Below are 21,500 nucleotides of genomic sequence, written 5' to 3' on the forward strand. Positions count from 1 at the left end.
AAAGACATGTAAAGGCCAGTGATGAGTCGACGGCTTATGACCGGAGGCAGGGAGAGGCTGACACGGGCGGGCAGGCCAAGGAAGCCGTGATGGGGCTGAGAGCTGGAGGGGCCAAGGTCAGGCCTGAGGTCGGGGCAGCCTTCCCAGGGCTCGCCCGTGGGGGTTAGGAAGGATTATTCTCCTCATCGAGAGGACACGGCTGCAGGGGCTGAGCACCGGTCCCAGAGCAGCGGGGACAAGCAGGGCTGTGTGATCCCACGGCCAACCCCGCTCCCAGCCCTGCCTCCGTCCGCCCCGGTCCCTGAGGAATGACCTGCCCCTTGCTCTGACAGGCCCGTGGACCCTGTGCTAAAGGCCATCAAGGAGGGTGATGAAGAGGCCTTGACGGCTATGATCAAGGCGGGCAAGAACCTCTCAGAACCCAACAAGGAGGGCTGGCTGCCGCTGCACGAGGCGGCCTACTATGGCCAGCTGAACTGCCTGAAGGCCCTGCACCGAGGTGAGGCGGCGGGTCGGGCTGCGGCCACAGGTGGGACTGGGCCCCATGGGTGGTGGCACTTTCCCTCTGGAGCTTCGGCCCACAACAACCGTGGTGACCGGGGGCAAGGCCAAGGTACCACCCCGCCTTGCAGAGTTAAAGTCAGCACATTGGAAGGGAAGACGTGACGTGTGCCCTGCCTCCCCAGCTGCGCCCTTCCCACCCCATCCTGCCACCTCTCCAGCCCTCCAGGACAGGAGAGTCTAATTCCTAGAAGAGGATTGAGGGAGGGCTGACTTCTCAGAGCGCCACTGCCAGCTTGTCCCAGAATGTTCCAGGGGCTGATCTGGTGTGGAAAATACCGCAGCTGTGCCTGGGCCCTGCCAAGGCCGTCTCCAACAGCTGTGAGATCCTGGGCAACTCAGGCCTCCTCTCTGGAGCCTTGACTTTGCCCCAGGCTAGATGTGGGTGGGGAACACCTGCAGGCAGGACCTACCTGTGCCCTCAGGTATCCAGAAAGGGACCCCAGGCAGCCCACCACACACCAGGGCAGAAAGAGCAGCAGTGGCTGGTGGGAGTGTGAGGGAAGCCTGGGTTCATTCAGAGAAGGAAGGGATTCAATCAGGGAAGACTTCCCAGAGGAGGTGGCATCTGAGCTGGATTAATATGACTGGGAAGCTGAAACAGCCCTGTTGAAAGTGGCTGAATACAGGACCAAGAGGAAGAAGGCAGTCTGGATGGTAAATTCAGGCAGAGGCCACACGTGTCTGTCCTCAGAATGGGAGGAAATCAGGACCAACTCTGTGTTGGAGGGAGAGATGGGTATCTTCCTCCTTCACGAATGTCCTGATCTGTCCTCCACAGCATACCCGGCAGTCATCGACCAGCGCACCCTGCAGGAGGAAACGGCCCTTTACCTGGCGACCTGCAGGGGACACGTGGACTGCCTCCAGTTCCTGCTCCAGGCTGGCGCCGAGCCCGACATCTCCAACAAGTCCCGAGAGACACCGCTCTACAAAGGTGAGCCCAGGGGCGTGGGAGTCCCCCAGGAAAGGTCCAGAGACTGAGTGGGCTATCAGGAGGATTTGCTTGCAAAGTGTACAACCCTCCCACCGGGGTACAGCCTCGTTCAGGTGTATAACTTACAAAACTGAACCATTCATTCGTGCATGTATTCAGGCAATATTTCCCAAGTTCTCCCATGGGCCTGGCACACTGAGGACTCAGAAATGAAAAGATATGGTCCATGCCCGTGTGATCGTCCAGTCTGGTAGACGCTGATTCACAGACGATATACACTGATTCTCAGTCAGCTACTGGCAATGAAGAGATTGACACGAGGGAGCCTGGGGGAGGGACTGGGATGTGGGGAGGGCACCCCCACAGGAGCGGGTCCCAGAGCTGAGCCTGAACAGGAGGGATTCACCGGCTGGACGATCAAGGGGAACAGCATAAGCAAAAGTGAAGAGGCATGAGAGGGAATTTGTTGCTCCTGGATTTTTGAGAAAATGAAAACCTCCAATTTACTCCACATGTCATCCAAGGACAGTCACTGGCTGCCCTAGCAGTGCCCAGAGTCAAAATCCGAATAATCATAACAGCTGGCAATTATCAAGGGTTTACTATACACCAGGCTCTGTTCTTTTTTCTAACCCTCACATCCATCCACAGATGAAGCAAGCACTGCTAGCTTCCCCAGTTTACAGATGAGGCCTTAAGGCACAGAGAGCAGACAGGAGGCACCCAGGATCACACAGCCAGGAAGGGCAGACCTGGGATCTAACTCTGAGGGCTGGATGCCAGCATCACGCTCTGAACTCCTCCACTCTTGGGTGTCTAGTTTATGCCTACGCACGTAAACAATCAGCTTCGGGTCTTGCAAAAAGGACAGGAGCTCTACACTTTGAAAAACTACAGAAATTCCCAATTCCCCGTGTGGCTGGTCTCCAGCTCCTGGAATATCCCATCGGCAGCAGGAACCGGGTCCACTGCAGACCTGCGGTGGAAGTGTCTTCCTTAGAACTCATGTCCCCCTGGGCACCGGAGCCATCACGCAGAACCCCAGCTGATCCAGAGAGAGCTCCTAGGATGCTGAGTGACTCACAGCTGAAGCCTGAGCCCTGATCCTGCATGAGCTCCACCCTAGAGCCTTCATACCTTGCCCCACTCCACTCTCCCACAGCATCCTCTCGGGAAGGTTTCGTCACCTGTGCTTTACAGGTGAACAGCCCAAGGCTTGGAGAAGCTGTGAGCTTTGTTGAGGGTCCTGTTTGAAACGTTACACAGGCAGCCCCTCTTCCTTCTTGTGTATGCATGCTCAGTCTCTCAATCGTGTCTGATTCTTTGCGACCCCATGGACTGTCACCCACCAGGCCCATGGGATTTTCCAGGCAAGAATACTGGAATGGGCTGCCATTCGCTACTTCAGGGAATCTTCCCAACCCAGGGATCAAACCTGTGTCTCCTGCATCTGCGGGCAGATTCTTTATCACTGAGCCACCTGGGAAGCCCCCCTTCCTACTCCCCTCCTCCCTAATTGAGGAAGCGTCCAGGGGTGGTTAATTTGGACAAGTTCTCGGTCTCCCTTGGAACAGCTCTGCCAGCACTGAGGCTACATTTAGAGTCCAGAGCCAGATAAGACTTAAAAGGGAGGTTTGAGCGGTTGAGAAAGACTTCATGAGCTGCACTCAGAAGACAAATTTTAACTGAGTAGCCTTTGAGGAAGTGTTTTGAGCAGATATATGACACTGCCCTCCTCTTCTGGCCTCGCGGAGGACTGAAGCAGGTAACACTGGAAAGGGAGATGAGTTAGGAGCATTCTGGAACCTTCCAGGGGACAGAGACTCCAGACCCGATTACCTGGATTTGAATCCCAGTTCTGTCACTTACTGTGTGACCCTGGGCAAGTCACTTAATTCCTCTGTGCCTCACTGTCCTCCTCTGTGAAAAGGGATAACACAACATCCTTTAAGGGTATTTGGGAGAACTAAATTAATCACATGAAATGCTTAGAATAGAATGCAGGTGCATAAACAGTGCTATACACACATCCGGATATTATTGCTGATTACTATTACTTTAGTGCATATCCTAGGTTTAGTGAAGGGATGGAACTTACTGCTGACTCAGGAGATATTTGTTGCGTGAATTTACTTCTGGCTGATGAATGAATGGTTGGATGGACAAATGAATGAATGAAGGCGCAGCTGACCAGGGCCTGCCAGGGGCCCCGCTGACCATCTTGCTTCTTGCTGGGCACAGCCTGTGAGCGCAAGAACGTGGAGGCAGTGAGGATTCTGGTGCAGTACAAGGCGGACACCAACCACCGCTGTAACCGAGGCTGGACGGCTCTGCACGAGTCTGTTGCTCGCAATGATCTGGAGGTCATGGAGATCCTGGTGAGCGGAGGCGCCAAGGTGGAAGCCAAGAATGCCTATGGCATCACCCCCTTGTTTGTGGCCGCCCAGAGTGGGCAGCTGGAGGCACTGAGATTCCTGGCCAAACACCGTGAGTACTAAGGGTCCCTGGGTCGTGGAGTTCCCAAGAGGACCTCAGATTAAGTCTAAGGGAAAGCAAGTTTAGGTGTCATCTATGGACATACTCTGATTGAGTGACAGCATCTTCTGGGAGTGTTGTCTTAAGAAGGATTCTGAGGTTGTGCCTAGGCTCGGCTGGAAACAAGTTGAGATCCACCAGTGGTGCCTGCAATTAGGCACACACTTGGAGGGGCGTGGTACACGTGCCCCGTGTTAGCCTTCTCTCACCTGGTCCAACATCCTCATTTATAAAATGAGGAATCTGAGGCCCAGAAAGAGGAAGTGGCTTATCTATCTATAGTCACGCAGCAAATTACTTATAGACTAGCCAGAATCTTAGCCTCCGAACATCCCAACAATTTCTCTATCACAACACCCTTCAGGGCCAGAAGGAACTTCAGACAACATTTAGGTCACCTCCTCACTCTATATGGAGAAGGAAATGACAACCCACTCCAGTATTCTTGCTTGAAAATCCCATGGACAGAGGAACCTGGCAGGCTACAGTCCATGGGGTTGCAAAAGAGTCAGACACAACTTCAGGACTAAAGAACAACAACCCATTTTATAGGTGATGAAACCAAAGGCCAGGATGGGAAAGTGATTCGTCCAAGGTCACACAATAAATTAGTGGCAGAACTGGCATTTAGACCCTGGTCTTTGGACTCTTTGCCTCTTAAAAATCTTTGTTCACTTAATGGGATAAAATAAAACAACATTGCCTGAATTATTACATCCCAGTAACAGAAGACTCCAAGACAATGACAGATGTTCTTTTGGTTAAAAAGTTCATAATATTCTGATTTTCCCCAAGAACTCTTTTGATTTCTCTTCTCACTCCCATGGGAAGTGACCTTTCTGCTAGAGACAGACACCAGAAGCAAGCCAGACCTGGGGGCTGAGCTGGAATAATCTTTCAAGGACCTGCTGTGTGACAGGCACTGTGCTAGGCATGAACACAGAATAGGCCCAGGGGTTTTCTCTGTAGCCTAGGAGGTAGGGAGTGGAGGAGACTGAGGCTCAGAGAGATTAAATGATTGGACACAATCGAAGTCTGGATTCTGACTGCCATCATCTGACCCCAAACTGCATGCTCTTTGCACTCCACCACCCCGCTCCAGGGCTCGAGAATTTCCATCCTCGGACTTGGCCTGAATAAGCATCCATTTACTCAGCACGTGCCCAAGCTGTTGGGAAAACAGACCCAGGGCACATCCTTGCCGCTGGGGACAAATCTGGACTGACCAGCCAGAGGCCAAAGAGCACAGGCAGGGTCCTGGGAGCCAGGCAAGGAGGCTGGACAAAGGGCCAAGGGCTCAGCGGGTGAGAGGAACAGGCTAGCACTGAACATCTGCCCAGCTCTCCTGCTGACGCCCTGAGTCAGAGTCTGTTCCCACTGCGGGCTGAGTCCATTTGCAAATCCAAATATTTTTCTTGAGTGAGCGGGCGGCTTTGCTGGCGGGAGTCCAGGCTTTCAGGGAGCAAGTCTTCCAGAGCTCAGGGGTGTTGGAGCCACCCGCCAACTCTCCCTCGGGTGGAGGCAGGAGCAGTGCTTGCATCCCAGCCCCTTAGTCCTGGGGAGCTCGTATTTGCTGAGCACCCTCTCTGTGCCAGCCTCCAGGTAGGGAGGTTGTCTTAGTCCACTGAGGTGGCTATCACAGAATACCACAGACTGGATGGCTTAGAGGCAACAGAGGCTTATTTCTCACAGTTTTGGAGGCTGGGAAGTCCAGGATCAAGGTGCCGTTGGACTCAGGGTCCCATGAGAGCCTGTTTCTACCTCCTAGACATCCATCTTCTTGTTGTGTCCTCACATGGTGGAAGGGGCAAGGGAGCACTCTGGTCTCTTCTATTAGGGCACTAATCCCATTGACGAGGGCTCCACCCGCATAACCTAATCACCCCCAAAGGCTCTATCTCCCAACACCATCACACTGAGGATTAGGTTACATGTGAATCTGGGGGGGACATACATGCTTTTGTCTATAGCAGATATTTAATTCTATTATCTTACATAGATAACCTCACAGTAACCCTGGTTGCTAGGTACTATTTTGCTCAGTCAACAGATGAGAAAACTGAGGTTCCTAAATGCTGTTTGAGGCCATGGAGCTTGTAAAGCGTGAAGCAGAAACTTCAGCTGCTGTCTGTCATGAAAACCTGTGATATTTCCACTAGACCAGAAACCAGTCATCAAATATTAAAATTACCAGAGAGCTTGTGATAAGCTGACTGCCCAGAGGGGATCTGTGGTTTAACAGATACTACTGATTTCAGCCCTTGCTGATATTTCACTGCTATCTCAGTTCCATTTCCTATCAGAGTAGGGGCTGAGGAACAGACTGCACTTCTCTCTGCAGAGAAACCCCTGCCTTCCCTCTCCATCACCACCAGGAGATGGAGCAGATGTAGGAGACTGGGCTGAAGGGAGACCATCACCAGATTGATGCCTCCTCCTGGCAGCATGGTGTAGTGTTTCTTTCAGAGGAGACAAGAAGCTATGCCTGTTAGTAAATCCTCTCTTAATCCTTGAAATGGAAGGCATGCTGCATGCGTGTTCAGTCACTTCACTCGTCTCCAGTTCTTTGGGACCCCATGGACTGTAGCCCACCAGGTTCCTCTGTCCATGGGAGTCTCCAGGCAAGAATACTGGGGTGGGTTTCCATGCCCTCCTCCAGGGGATCTTCCCCACCCAGGGACTGAACCCGGATCTCCCACATTGCAGGCGGATTCTTTACCATCTGAGCCACCAGGCAGAGAAGAGCAAATAAATCCTAATTAATAAAGTTGTTGGGGGTTTTCTTTATGAGGAGGCTCTGTGCCCTCTTAGAATTGTGAGGGCCTTCCTCAGGGCAGGATCTGGATCATTGTAGGTGGAACGAGTGTTCGGAGCATTGTCTCTGCCATCAGAACATCTGCCAGGGCTTCTGCCATCAGACCATCTGGGTTCACATTTTGGCTCTTCCTTTATGACCTGCGGGATCTGGGGCCAGTTGCAGAGGTTCTCTGTACTTCAATGCAAGAGACATAAGAGATGCGGGTTCAATCACTGGGTCAGGAAGATCCCCTGGAAGAGGGCATGGCAAGGCACTCCAGTATTCTTGCTTGGAGAATCCCATGGACAGAGGAGCCAGGCAGACTACGGTCCATAGGGTCAGAAAGAGTTGGACATGACTGAAGCGCCTTAGCACACACACACACATGCGTGTTTCAGTGTTCTTGTCTGTAACATGGAGATAAAGTTGTTACTGATGGCATGGGGTTAGGATATGTTGTGGACTCAAAGAGACAGCACATGTACAGCTCCATGTTGTGTCTTAGCCGCTCAGTCGTGTCTGACTCTTTGTGACACTATGGACCATTGCCTGCCAGGCTCCATTATCCATGGAATTCCCCAGGCAAGAATACTGGAGTGGGTTGCCATTCCCCTCTTCAGGGGATCTTCCCCACCCAGGTCTCCTGAATTGCAGGCAAATTGTTTACCAAATAAGCGAGAGCCCAGCATAGAGCAAATGGTCTGTAAACCCCAGGGTCACGATGGCAGTTCAGGCTGGCGGCCCGGGGCCTCAGTGCAGCAGAAAGGAGCTGGGGGTCCTCCGGGTGATCCAATGTGTCAGGGTGGTTGCGGCAGCAGCGCCCAGCCCAAGGTGGGCGTTACATCAAGGACAGTGACCAGCCTGGTCACTCACCGATCCTCCTCTCCTTCTCCAGGCGCTGACATCAACACACAGGCCAGTGACAGCGCGTCCGCCCTCTACGAGGCCTGCAAGAACGGACACGAGGAGGTGGTGGAGTTTCTGCTGTCACAGGGAGCGGACGCCAATAAGACCAACAAGGACGGCATGCTCCCTCTGCACATCGCCTCCAAGAAGGGTAACTACAGGTCAGCAGGCCCCGCCCCAGCCCCGCCCCCAGCCCCGCCCCCAGCCCCAGCAGGCCCCGCCCCCAGCCCCGCAGCTCCTCCCCTTGCCCCACCCATTCCTCCGAATGCCCCGCCCACTGGGGGGTAGGGAGGTCCCGGCGAGTTCAGGGCCCAGCGCACGATTTAGGTGGAAAAGTGGAACACCACCAAGCAGTTAGCAAGCTACAGTGAATGCTTACAACAATGGCAAGAACAACAATAATAGCAAACTCTTATGTGGCACTTACCAGCACTTTACATTGTAAACATATTTAATCCTTTTAACAACTCTACTTTTTTTTTTTAACAACTCTACTTTTCATAATTCCATTAACAGATCTACTGAGGTAGATATGATTACCTTCTTTTTTTTTTTTTCCAAAATGAGGAAGCTGAGACACAGAGAGGTTGAGTGACTTGCCCAAGATCACTCAGCTTGTAAATGACAGGAGCTCACTTGTTCCGAATCTTATGTCTACCAGATTCCACACAGGAAGCCAGATAGGAATCCAGACCAGGGGATATTTCTGTTGGGGATGCGAAAATAATCTCTCAGGCAGTAAGCGAGGATGCAGGGAACATCTACGATAATACAAATAGTACCATTGGTATTAGCTAGTTTTTGTTGAGCGCTTACTATGTGTTAGGTACTTTGAAAGAGATGAAAGAAGCTAAAGCTCTCGGGGAGCAGTCTGGTGGGAGAGAAGATGCACGCAGGCACATGCACACAGAAACACGCTCATGAAAATGAAAAAGCATGCAGGGCTGAGCTGCATGGTGGTCCTCAAGACTAGAATGGGCTGGAAGCAGAGGTGTGCTAGACCTGGCTTGTGCAACTTCTGTGAGCTGATTGATCACCTTGGTAGTCTGAAATCGGCCTTGGTGAGAGTATTTACTTCGTGGAAACTGGTGACTGTTAGAAATCAGAGCCCCCTCCCTCCCCTGAAGAGCAAGCTATTAAACTTCGCCAGCACCACCACTAGTTGGAGGGTCAGGAGAGCCTTGCCCAGGGGGTGGAACTCCAGCTAACCGTGAAGGATGCGTAGGCCCAGTAATTTCCACTCGACCAGTGTTCCCTAAACTGAGCATTCACAGACTTTCCTCCTGTTTTTAGATATCTATACCTTCACTTCTTAGTATGGTCCCTTAAAGACATTTTTATTTTAAATGAATTTATTTTCAAAAGGGAACATTTATCACATGATTAAATTGTTCATATTACCAATTTACAATTAATTAAAAAAAAAAAACCCTTCTCACCTATAATCCCATCTCCTGTACCCCAGATGACACACTTCAGGAAATGCAGCCCTGTCCCCAACAGGGAGAATATTGTGCATGCTGGGGGGTGTGGGTGGTCTCCGCTCAGGGAGATAGGGGTGAGAATGACACTCTGGGGAATGGAACGGAGGAGACACGGGAGACAGAGCTGACCCTCAGGGCTCCAGGCCCTGCTTTGCAGGTACTCACACAAATGGCCAGACAAGGATGCCTCCCCGCCCCATCCATGCACACAGGACACCTTGCCTTCTCTGGGACGCATAGTAGGCTATGAGGCAGACAGATGTGGGTTTGAATTCCTACTGAGGCCTTGGGGAAATTGCTTAACCTTTCTGAGCCTCAATTCCCTCCTCTGTAAAATAGGAAGTAGTCACACTGCCTGGGGGGCGGGGCTGTTGTGGGGACTAGTGAAATGGATACACGTGTGTATAGAGCAGAAATAAAGAGCCCAGCAGAGTGCAGCATACAGTAGGTGCTCGCTGGGTCTATGTTCTCTCTCATGTAGGAAAGGTAAATTCCATCATTTTTCTGTGAAGCCAGTGGAAGGACAAAAGCAACTCAAGTCAGGCAGAGGTGACGGGCAAGAGAGCATCTCGCTCTTCAACTCCAGAAAGATCCAGCGGCAGTCAACAAACATGGTTTATCTTAGTCTGACTCTAGAAAGATCCAGAGGGAAAGAGAGAGAAGTCCACTGGCTCTCTGAACCTGCCTATACAGTATGGTCACTCTGGGCTATTTTTTAAATGACACCTCCCAGACACACAAAACCAGAATCTCCAGGAGAGAAGGAGCCCATGCCTTTATCTTTGAAGAGCTCCCAGCCAACCAGATATAGCCCAGTCAGACCTTTAGGGGGATCACTGATATAATCCAAGCCTGATTTTGCAGAGGAGGGACCAGAGGTCAGAGATGGGAAGTGGCGTGCCAGAGCGTGGCAGAGCTGGGACTGTCACTTGGCATCCTTCAGTCACACCCGATGCCTTCAGGTGGGCCCAGGTGCCAGCAGTCTGGCCCCAGCTGGTGGAAAGTTTGAAGCAGCACTGGGCGTGCCTAAGGCTGGCCAGGGAGCAAGGCTGGGCCTCTCTGGAACCACCTATGTGAATGATGTATTCTCCCCAAAAGTCTCCTGCTTTAGACTCGTGCTGACCCCCAAAGCCATTTCTCTGGTTGTTCACCCTCCATTCTCCAATCCCAGGTTCCTCTGGACCCCAAGAGTGAGAGGGACCAGGCCGCAGTTTGAGGGTTGCCCTACAAAGGGGTAAAAGCAGGTTCCCAACAGCTTCTGTCACCTGTCAGGGCCCCCGGCCAGGCAAGGCCCCAGCGCTGCACTCGCCCCCGGGCATGTGGCATCTGGCCTTGTCCATGCCGTCTTTCCTTGGCTGCCCGGGGATCTGCTGTGACATTCTCTAGGCTTTCCACACTCAGCCGCCCGCCAGGACACCCTGCCTGTCCAGGGCATGGAAAGTGGCTCCAGCAGCTGGGGTCCATGTTCGCCAGATGGTGAATTCAGCGTATTTACTGCAGGGCGTGACATTTAGGTGTGGCTGAGAAAGAAGCCCCCAAGACCCCAAAGTCTTAGGCACCTCCAAGATAAACTTTTTTCTCAGTTTTCATTTCCAGTTTAGCAAAGGCAACTTTTGAGATTAAAACTCAGCACCAAGTGAAAGACAGTGAAGTCTCTCAGTCGTGTCCTGATTCTTTGGGACCCCGTGGGCTGTAGCCCGCCAGGCTCCTTCGTCCATGGGATTTTCCAGGCGAGAATACTGGAGTGGTTTGCCATTTCCTTCTCTAGGGGATCTTCCCGACCCAGGAATCAAACCCAGGTCTCCCACACTGCAGGCAGACTCTTTACCATCTGAGCCACCAGGGAAGCTAGCACCAAAGATAGATTTATTAAGAAACTGTTGGTATTAGACAAGAGCAGATGGCCCAAGTTTCCTTTAAACTGAATTTAGAATAGCACTGCAACCACTGGCTCTCAACTTTGGCTACATGTTGGATCTCCGGCAAACTCTTAAACCCCTGAGGCTTGGGCCCCAGCCTCAGAGATCTCGTAAGCAATCTGGGTCGGGGCTGGGGCTGCAGATGATTTTATGAGGCATCCCAGGAGAGAACCAGTACCTTAGACTCAATTTTGTGGCTGACATATAACACTGACTTGCCTTTGGACCTTACTTCTGGCCCCCTCATTTTTAAATATACTTTCCCTTTTACTTCTAATTAATATTACCTTTGCAAGCCCCTTAAAACTCTTTCTGGGAAGACTGCTTCCCTGCTCTAGCTCCCAGGAAAAAAGCTGCAGACTTCCCCCCAGAGGGACCCTCATGGGCAGAAGTTCCACTGTGCCCTTGGGGACGCCTTCAGGCAGATTCTCCTCTGTGGAGTCTTTTCTGGCTCCACACAGCCTCAGAGGAGAGATAATCCCCCCAACACACACACACACACACACACACACACACACACACACAGAGCTGGGTTGACACACCGCTGCCCAGTGTTACTGGGAGCAGAGCCATTTGTGGGCAGCTGGTTCCCTTGTGAAAGTCAAGTCCATGGTCAAATTTACACTGAATATTGGCAAAGGTCACACCACCATGACCTGGTGACCCAGGAGGCTGAGCTGGTGGGTGCAGCCTCCGTGCTGGGAAAAGAAGAGGCAGATGGGACACTGGGCCTCCCAGACACCAAAACTTGTACCGGGCAATGGGCACCTTTGCTCTCCACTTAAGTTGCATTTTGAGCTCCTATGGTCCCAGGACTTGCCTGTGGGAGAAGTGGGAAGGTCCCAGCCCTCATCCTCCTGCCTTCTTCCCACCAGCTGGGCTGGGAAAGGAACAGTGATGTGCAGTGGGGCCACCAACGCCTTCATTCTGCCTGGGCTTTGCCATCCACCTCCAGGCCAACCTCACTCTCTCCTCCCCCCACCCCCACATTTGGGTCTCAGTTTCACCCTCTGTAAAATGGGAAGCTGATCTCCAGGCCCCATGCAGCATGACACATTGACTCTCAGCTTGGCCACGTCCTCCAGAAGTGTACAACAATTAGATGATTTCACTGCTATTAAGAGGATGCTTCTGGGACCTAGGCTGCCTCCAGTCACGTCCCCACATTTCTGCCACTTTCCCTTGATTTGACAGGGGGCCACTGGAGACCAGCTGTGAACTGCCAGATATGAGCCCATCTGGCCAGCAGCCCCGGGCAGTCCCCCTTGCTGTTTTTCCCGTGGTTGGGCACGTTACGGCTGTTACAGAGCATTTGTCAGCGATGGCTGCGGTCCAGGGTGAGGCCCTGGCCCCGCCTTTGACCAGCACCTCTACAGAGCGAGGTCAGGCCTCCTAAGCCTGCACAAATAGAAATTAGGAGGCAATTAGCCCCCCTGGGTGTGTGAATTTCCTTTTGAGGTTTGAGAGGCAGATTTTAAGCAAACACAGCGTCACTAACCATTAATAATACTTTCCACCGAGATCCTAACAGGAGATCCCTGGCATCAGATTTCCAGGAAGCCAGAAGCCCGGGGAGCCCAAGTGCCAAGAGGCAGAGAGGCTTGGAAACAGGCTTGGTGCACCTGCTTGCCCTGCCGTGGTCACCTCCTCGAAGCCCACCCGAGGTCACCGGTCAGCAGGGGTTGGGGGAATTAGGGTCTGGAATCATGTCAGTGGCAAGAGCTTGGCAGGTGGCAGGGCTTTAGGGGAAGAGAGCAAACACAAGAGGTCAGGAGTCCTGGGGTCAAGCCCCAGAATGGCTTTATGGCCTTTGATCAGTCGCTTCATCTCTCTGAGCCCCCTCTGTTACAAAGAAGGCCGACAGACACAGTTGGGCAGCCCCACTGGGCTGCAGCGAAGGTAAAATGGGTCAGGCAAGTTAATGCATCATAAGGAATTCAAAGCCCTGTGACATAGCAGCTGTCACCTGACCACTAGCTACACAAGAAGGAGGGGAGTGGCTAAGAGTGTGCCTCTCACTCTAGGACAAGGGTCCCCAGCCTCCGGGATCTACTGCCTGATGATCTGAGACGGAGCTGATGCAATAACAATAGAAATAAAATGCACAATAAATAGAATACGCTTGAATCATTCTGAAACCAACCCCTCCATCCCCAGTCCATGGAAAAACTGTCTTCCATGAAGCTAGTCCCTGGCGCCAAAAAAGTTGGGGACTGCTGCGCTAGGGGTAATTAGACTACCTGGGTTCAAATCCTGCCTCCATCACCTACTACTGGCTGTGTGTCCCAGGGCAAGTCACTTACCCTCTCTGGGTTTCTGTTTCCTCATCTGTAAGTGAGATTAATACTAGTACACACCTCCTAGGGCTGTTGGGAGGATAATTATAATAGATTACTGTAGGTTGACTGCTGAGAACAACAGCACCTGATTCAACAGGAGAGACCACAGTCAGGACGGGCAGGAATCTGCCTCAGCCACAGCTGATCACCCTCTCCAGGCCATAGGCAGGGCAGCCTGCCTGGGAGAGGCTAGAATCAGCCTTCAGGGGAAGAGGCACTGAGACTCACCAGACAGGGGAGGCGACCTCATGTCACGGAGGGCTGACTGGGGCCTGGGGCAGGAGTGGTTGGGACAGACACGTGTGTCCCCTCCTGTTCCCCCAGAACCTGGTGGCTCCCCCAAGTCCTCGGGGCAGCAAAACAGAGATACAGCATAGCTCGGCCCTGGAGTCAGAGGAGGGGACAAGTCCTGGTTTGTGCCTCCCCACATATGGCCTGGGCAAGACCCCTAACATCACTGAGCATTGATTTTTCTCATCTGAAAAAAACTGGGAATGACGAGACATACTTGATGGGCTGTTGTGGAGATTAAACCAAATAATGCTTTAAGCCTTTGGACGGTGTCCGGGCACATAGTGAACCCTTGGATAGGGCTGTCCTCGCCCCCCAAGCCCCCACAGACCTAGGCAGGGCAGGGTCTAGCACCACTTCATCATATTTTCTCACTCTAGGTCTGGGGGCCTTCCAGTCAATTCCTCTAGAAAACTGAGCTGGGAGTGGGCAATCCCCCTTAGCCTGAAAGAAGTCAGCAAGAGATTCTTGAAACTTCAGTCCGGTCTGGCTGAGGTTTTTAAAGGGCTCAGACTTTGGAGGCTTGTGGCTCAGCTGGTAAAGAATCCGCCTGCAGTGTGGGAGACCTGGGTTCAAGCCCTGGGTTGGGAAGATCCCCTGGAGAAGGGAAAGGCTACTCACTCCAGTTATTCTGGCCTGGAGAATTCCATGGACTTTATAGTCCATGGGGTAGCAAAAGAGCCGGACACGACTTAGCGACTTTCACTTCGCACTAACTTTAGGGGTCCTGGGTTTGAAGCCCAGCTCCACTCGTTACCGGCTCTGAGGTTTTGAGAACGTGGTGGAAGCTCTCTGAGCCTCAGTTTCCCTGTCTGTAAAGTGGACCCCCTCTCCCTCAAGTGGTAATTGTTGAGACTGGCGGCCTCCACGGCGCCCCCTGCTGGTGGGCCCTGCCGCTCCCACGCAGTGGTTGCGAGCGGCCGAGCCTGGGCCCCCTCGGCGCCCCCTGCCGGCGGATCCGGTGCCGTGACCCGCGCGTGCCCGCCTCGCCCGCAGGATCGTGCAGATGCTGCTGCCGGTGACCAGCCGCACGCGCGTGCGCCGCAGCGGCATCAGCCCGCTGCACCTGGCGGCCGAGCGCAACAACGACGAGGTGCTCGAGGCCCTGCTTGGGGCGCGCTTCGACGTGAACGCGCCGCTGGCGCCCGAGCGCGCGCGCCTGTACGAGGACCGGCGCAGCTCGGCGCTCTACTTTGCGGTGGTCAACAACAACGTGTACGCCACCGAGCTGCTGCTGCTGGCCGGCGCCGACCCCAACCGCGACGTCATCAGCCCCCTGCTCGTGGCCATCCGACACGGCTGCCTGCGCACCATGCAGCTGCTGCTGGACCACGGCGCCAACATCGACGCCTACATCGCCACGCACCCCACCGCCTTCCCCGCCACCATCATGTTCGCCATGAAGTGCTTGTCGCTGCTCAAGTTCCTCATGGACCTCGGCTGCAACGGCGAGCCCTGCTTCTCCTGCCTGTACGGCAACGGCCCGCACCCGCCCGCCCCGCCGCCCTCCAACAGGTTCAATGATGCGCCCGCCTCGGACAAGGCGCCCAGCGCGGTCCAGGTAAGGGGGCGCGCCGCGGGGACTGCGGCCAGGGCCAGCGGGCTCCCGAGGCTGGGGGGACTGGTGGTTCGCCGGCTCTGGAGGCAGGGCGGACCCTCGGCAGGGTGGACTGCACTTGGGAGGCAGCTGGAGACGGTGGTGAACAGGATTTGGAGGCAGTGTGGACTAACGGTTAGTGCACTTTGGAGGGCGTGTGAGCTGGCGTTTAGCACCCTTTGGAGGCAGTGGAAACTCAGTGGTTAACATGCTTTAGAGGCAGCAGGGCTTAGCGGTTCGCAGGAGCACTTGGGTCCACTGTATTAGGGGAGAGAACAGTTGGGCAGGCGATTGGTGGGGAACTCTGCAAAACTGAGGGGTTCACCACCCCCAGCAAACCTGCACCTGGAATATGATGGTGATGGACCAAGATCCGGGTAGAGGTGAGAGCAGGCCTCCTAGAAGAGCAGGTGAGCTGCAGAAAGTCAGTGACCCCAGAGGCAAGACCTGCCCATGGTGATGACTTAATAAGTCAAAGTCCAATGAACAGGAAGTTAGAGGCACTTCCCTAGTGGTCCAATGGCTAAGAATCCACCTTACACTGCAAGGGACACTGGTTCCATCCCTGGTCCCAGAAGATCCCACATACCACCGAGCAACTAAGCCTGTGAGTCGCAACTACGGAAGCCTGCGTGCCTAGACCCTGTGCAATGAGAGAAGCCAACACAGGGAGAAGCCTGCAGATGGCAATGAAGAGTAGCCCCCGCTTGCTGCAACTAGAGAAATCCTGCATGCAGTGACAAAAACCCACCATAGGCAAAAAAAATAAATCTTTAAAAAGGAAGTTAGAAACACTCTTCTCTTAGAGATATTAACAATGGCTAATGGCATCACTTATGGGCCATCTTCTATGTGCAAAGAAGTTTATGTTTATTCTGCCTTAATTCTCATAAAAACCCCTTCAAGTGAGTGTCATATACCCATTTTCTAGACAAGGAGGTTGAGGCTTAGAGGGGCCCAAGCTGCCCACCTCCCATCTTTGGCAGCAGAGGCCTGTGTTGATGAGAGAGAGGTGTGGATCTGGAGAGCTTGATTCTACCCTGGGCACGCATGGTGTCTGTGCTCAGACGTGTCCCCTGCCCTCACTGGCTGTAGGTTCCCACCTGTAGGATGAGCTTGCTGAGGCAGTGCTCTTGGTCCTGGGCGTCCCAGCGCTGGTGTGTGTTCTTTTTCAGTTCTGCGAGTTCCTGTCGGCCCCGGAAGTGAGCCGCTGGGCCGGGCCCATCATCGATGTCCTCTTGGACTACGTGGGCAACGTGCAGCTCTGCTCACGGCTGAAGGAGCATATTGACAGCTTCGAGGACTGGGCTGTCATCAAGGAGAAAGCAGGTACGGGCTGTCACTGCTGCTGCTGCTGGCAGATCCCCCTGCCTGACTCAGGCCCAGGACTCGGGGGCCTGTGACTGCTCCTGACATTTGATGAGCACCTTCTCATGCGAGGCTGTGAGCTGTGTGTCACATCCAGTGTCTCCGTGACTCCATTTGGTACATGAGGAGACTGACCCTCAGAGAGACTGTCACTTGGGCAAAATGTCTCATCACTAGTTAGTGGCAGAGCAGGGATTCAAATCGAGGTTTGATCCACTTAACCTTTCCAGAGTGTTTTAAACAAAAACCCCAGCTCCCCGGGGGGCGTAAGCTGTCCAGGTTTGTGGGCCACTGGGAAGCCGTGTGATGGGTGGAGGAGGGAGTGATGGGCTCAGGTACCTCAAACTGTAAAATGCACATGAAGCACCTGAGCATCCTGTTTAAAATGCAGAGTCTAGCCTGGCAGGTCTGGGGCGGGGCCTAAACGTGTACATTTCAACATGCTCCCAGGGCACCCCCAGAGCAGCACTGGTCTAGGAGGCAGGCCCCCAGAGCTCTGGAACCAGGGGCTTGCTGGGTGATCGTGGGCAGGACTCCCCTCTGGACCTTAGGGCCCGTGTCCAAACAGAGCAAGCTGGATGTGCTCAATGTCCAGCTCCTCCAGCTCTGCCAGCCTGGGATGTTTGCAGGTGGGATGTGCCCGGCGCAGTGAGGTGGGCTTTGGCCATGTTCCAACAGCTGTGTGCAGCGTAGATGAGGTGGCCTCGCTGAGTCAGGCCGGAAATCCCTCTAAGGAATTGTGGAGCTTGCCTGGGCAGGTGAGGCGTCAGAGCAGTTGAAGTTGGTGTTTTAGCTGATACTGAGGACATGCCTGTCCCCAGTAGGAGACCCAACTGCCCCGGAGTTTCCTCTGGGTCTGAAGGGCACAGTCCTGTCTCTGGCTGTTGGTCAGACCACGTAGCACAAAGGCTGACTCTCAGAAAGTTATTTTTATCTCACCGCTGCTGCTGTTGTCCCCAGGTGAGAATGCTGCCTCATTACCTGTCCAGGTATCCCACAGCCCAGCGCCCAGTCTTGCCGAGTTCCTCCTTGATCCCCGGGCCCCTTTAAGTCTAAAACTTTCTGATAGGATTTTCCATTTGCACAAATGCCTGGGAGCACTGGAATTGAGGCCCTTGATAAAGTTACTGGGCAGGCGATGGAGGGGTGGGTGGAGAGAGAGACCCAGGCAGCGGGGGCTACACAGGGAGGAGGATGGTATTGACTTGCTTACTGGCTGGGAGCTCCAGATTCTCAATGAAACATTCATTGAATTCATAAATGGTTGCTGTCACTGGGACTGGCCACAAGAGGCCACTAGAGAGTAAAGCGGTTCTTGCTGAGAATCCCAACTCATTTTCTCCTGGACCTGCCCTGCCTGGGAAGGGTAACTTACAACTAAACTGTGTCCCCGGAGGAAAAAATTGCAGAACCCTTTATTGTGCTATGAACATTTATTAATAGGAAGAACAAAGAGTTCTTAACCAATACCTCTTTTGATTACTTTAAAGCCCACCCTCCATCTGTGAAACACTTTCCCAGGTGCTTCTTCATTTAATGCTATTGTTGGTATCAGAGACTCCAAAGTAGGGGAAACCACTAGACCATTCAGGTATGACCTAAATCAAATCCCTTACGATTATACAGTGGAAGTGATAAGTAGATTCAGGGGATTAGATCTGATAGAGTGCCTGAAGAACCATGGACAGAGGTTCGTGACATTGTACAGGAGGCAGTGATCAAGACCGTCCCCAAGAAAAAGAAATGCAAAAAGGCAAAATGGTTGTCTGAGGAGGCCTTACAAATAGCTGAGAAAAGAAGAGACACTAAAGGCAAAGGAGAAAAGGAAAGATATACCCATCTGAATGCAGAGTTCCAAAGAATAGCCAGGAGAGATAAGAAAGCCTTCCTCAGTGATCAATGCAAAGAAATAGAAGAAAACAATAGAATGGGAAAGACCAGAGATCTCTTCAAGAAAATTAGAGATACCAAGGGAACACTTCATGCAAAGATGGGCACAATAAAGGACGAAATAGTATGGACCCAACAGAGGCAGAAGATATTAAAAAGAGGTGGCAAGAATACACAAACAACACAAAAAAGATCTTCATGACCCAGATAATCATGATGGTGTGATCACTCACCTAGAGCCAGACATCCTGGAATGCTAAGTCAAGTGGGCCTTAGGAAGCATCACTATGAACAAAGCTAGTGGAGGTGATGGAATTCCAGCTGAGCTATTTCAAATCCTGAAAGATGTTGCTGTGAAAGTGCTGCACTCAATATGCCAGCAAATTTGGAAAGCTCAGCAGTGGCCACAGGACTGGAAAAGGTCAGTTTTCATTCCAATCCCAAAGAAAGGCAATGCCAAAGAATGCTCAAACTACCGCACAATTGCACTCATCTCACACGCTAGTAAAGTAATGCTCAAAATTTCTCCAAGCCAGGCTTCAGCAATACATGAACCATGAACTTCCAGATGTTCAAGCTGAATTTAGAAAAGGCAGAGGAACCAGAGATCAAATTGTCAACATCTGCTGGATCATTGAGAAAGCAAGAGAGTTCCAGAAAAACATCTATTTCTGCTTTATTGACTATGCCAAAGCCTCTGACTGTGTGGATCACAATAAACTGGAAAAGTCTTCAGGAGATGGGAATACCAGACGATCTGACCTGCCTCCTGAGAAATCTGAATGCAGGTCAAGAAGCAACATTCAGAACTGGACATGGCACAACAGACTGGTTACAAATAGGGAAAGGAGTATGTCAAGGTTGTATATTGTCACCCTGCTTATTTAACTTATATGCAGAGTATATCATGCAAAATGCCAGACTGGAAGAAGCACAGGCTGGAATCAAGATTACTGGGAGAAGTATCAATAACCCCAGTTAGGCAGATGACACCACCCTTATGGCAGAAAACGAAGAAGAACTAAAGAGCCTCTTGAAAGTGAAAGAGGAGAGTGAAAAAGTTGGCTTAAAACTCAGCATTCAGAAAACTAAGACCATGGCATCCGGTCCCATCACTTCATGGCAAATAGATGGGGAAACAATGGAAACAGTAAGAGACTTTATTCTGGGGGGCTCCAAAATCACTGCAGATGGTGACTGCAGCCATGAAATTAAAAGACACTTGCTCCTTGGGAGAAAAGTTATGACCAACCTTTTAAAAGCTAGGCAGCATATTAAAAAGCAGAGACATTACTTTGACAACAAAGGTCCATCTAATCAAAACTATGGTTTTTCCAGTAGTCATATATGGATGTGAGAGTTGAACTATAAAGAAAGCTGAGTGCCGAAGAAATGATGCTTTTGAACTGTGGTGCTGGAGAAGACTCTCTAGAGTCCCTTGGACTGCAAGAAGATCAAACCAGTCAATCATAAAGGAAATCAGTCCTGAATATGCATTGGAAGGACTGATGCTGAAGCTGAAACTCCAGCACTTTGGCCACCTGATGTGAAGAACTGACTCTTTGGAAAAGACCCTGATGCTGGGAAAGATTGAAGGCGGGAGGAGAAGGGGATGACAGAGGATGAAATAGTTGGATGGTATCACTGACTCAGTGAACATGAGTTTGAGCAAGCCCCAGGACAGGGAGGCCTGGCGTACTGTAGTCCATGGGGTCACAAAGAGACGGACACAGCTGAGTGACTGAACTGACTGACTGACTTTCATTTAATGCTGTGTTGTTGATATCAGAGACTCCAAAGCCAGCCAGGATGCCAGCCTTGGAGGCCCTGTGTCCTCTGCCCACCAGCAGCCTTTTGCCTTCCCACAAGCTCAACCTTTGCTCTGCTGAGAAAGGGGCTCTGCTTGCCAGGGCAGGCTCTGTCCTGAGATCAGTGGAAGTGGCAGAAATGCCCTGATGGGGCAGCTAGAGAGGCAGTGCTAGTCCACCCTGGCCTCTCCACCCTCCCCCCATGTTCCCTCTGCATTCCCATCTCCCCTGGGCGGTCTCTTTGGCTTGGCACTGTTGCTTCCCCTGCTTGGACTGCCCTCCCTCACCTGGAAAATTCCTACCCACCCATCTAGACCCTTCTCAGATGCACCATCTGGTGTGGAAGTCTTTCCCCAAAGCTCCTGAGTGGGTACCCCTGCATCTCTGTCTGATGCACGGGGCCAAGCGTAGTGAAGGGGTCAGCGTGTGTGTGTTGAATGAATGAATGGATGGCCTTCTTTAATTCAGCAAATGCCTACCCTGTTCCCAGAGCTGAAATTAATTACCCCATTACTAGATGCATCAGGACCAGTTCTTACCCCCCTCTCTCCACCCCCCCACCCCTTAGCTGAGAAACCTCCACTGAATGAAGTATCCCTGGGGGCCTCCTGAAAGAGGCAGCCCGATAGGATTCTGGGACCTGCTCAGTCCCTGCCCATGATCCTGACTTCTCTGCACCTCCTAGAACCCAGAGCTGAATTGGATGCATGGGGTCACTTAGGAGGTCGTATTTGCTGAGGCTGTGTGGAAGGGTGGGGTCTGGGCTGACCCATAGAGGAGGGAGCCCAGGACAAGCTCTAATGCCAGGCGTGATTCTTGCTAAGCTCTCACCTGTGAAATGGGTTTGGTGCCCATTTGGTACCTGTCCTCCTTGGGCTTGCCTGGTGGCTCCGTGGTAAAGAATCCATCTGACAGTGCAGGAGACGTGAGCTCAATCCCTGGGTCAGGACAATCCCCTGGAGAAGGAAATGGCATCCCACTCCAGTATTATTCTTGCCTGGGAAATCCCTTGGACAGAGGAGCCTGGTGGGCTACCATCCGTGGGGTCACAAAAGAGTTGAACACAAC

The 21,500-nt window shown here is 52.4% G+C and overlaps 1 protein-coding gene across 2 annotated transcripts in view; it reads left to right on the forward strand.

Moving 5' to 3' along the window:
* Positions 1-21,500, forward strand: part of ASB2 (ankyrin repeat and SOCS box containing 2) — a 47,848-nt gene that overhangs the window by 25,423 nt on the left and 925 nt on the right. For both annotated transcript variants that reach the window (XM_043489773.1, XM_043489772.1), the window contains 6 exons: positions 333-499; positions 1,343-1,498; positions 3,740-3,985; positions 7,726-7,897; positions 14,766-15,330; positions 16,542-16,695. In XM_043489773.1, the coding sequence (XP_043345708.1) occupies positions 333-499; positions 1,343-1,498; positions 3,740-3,985; positions 7,726-7,897; positions 14,766-15,330; positions 16,542-16,695 (1,460 nt within the window). The remainder of the gene's footprint in view (positions 1-332; positions 500-1,342; positions 1,499-3,739; positions 3,986-7,725; positions 7,898-14,765; positions 15,331-16,541; positions 16,696-21,500) is intronic.

The sequence above is a fragment of the Cervus canadensis genome, chromosome 17, assembly GCF_019320065.1.
Source record: "Cervus canadensis isolate Bull #8, Minnesota chromosome 17, ASM1932006v1, whole genome shotgun sequence".
In the NCBI taxonomy this organism is placed as follows: Eukaryota; Metazoa; Chordata; class Mammalia; order Artiodactyla; family Cervidae; genus Cervus; species Cervus canadensis.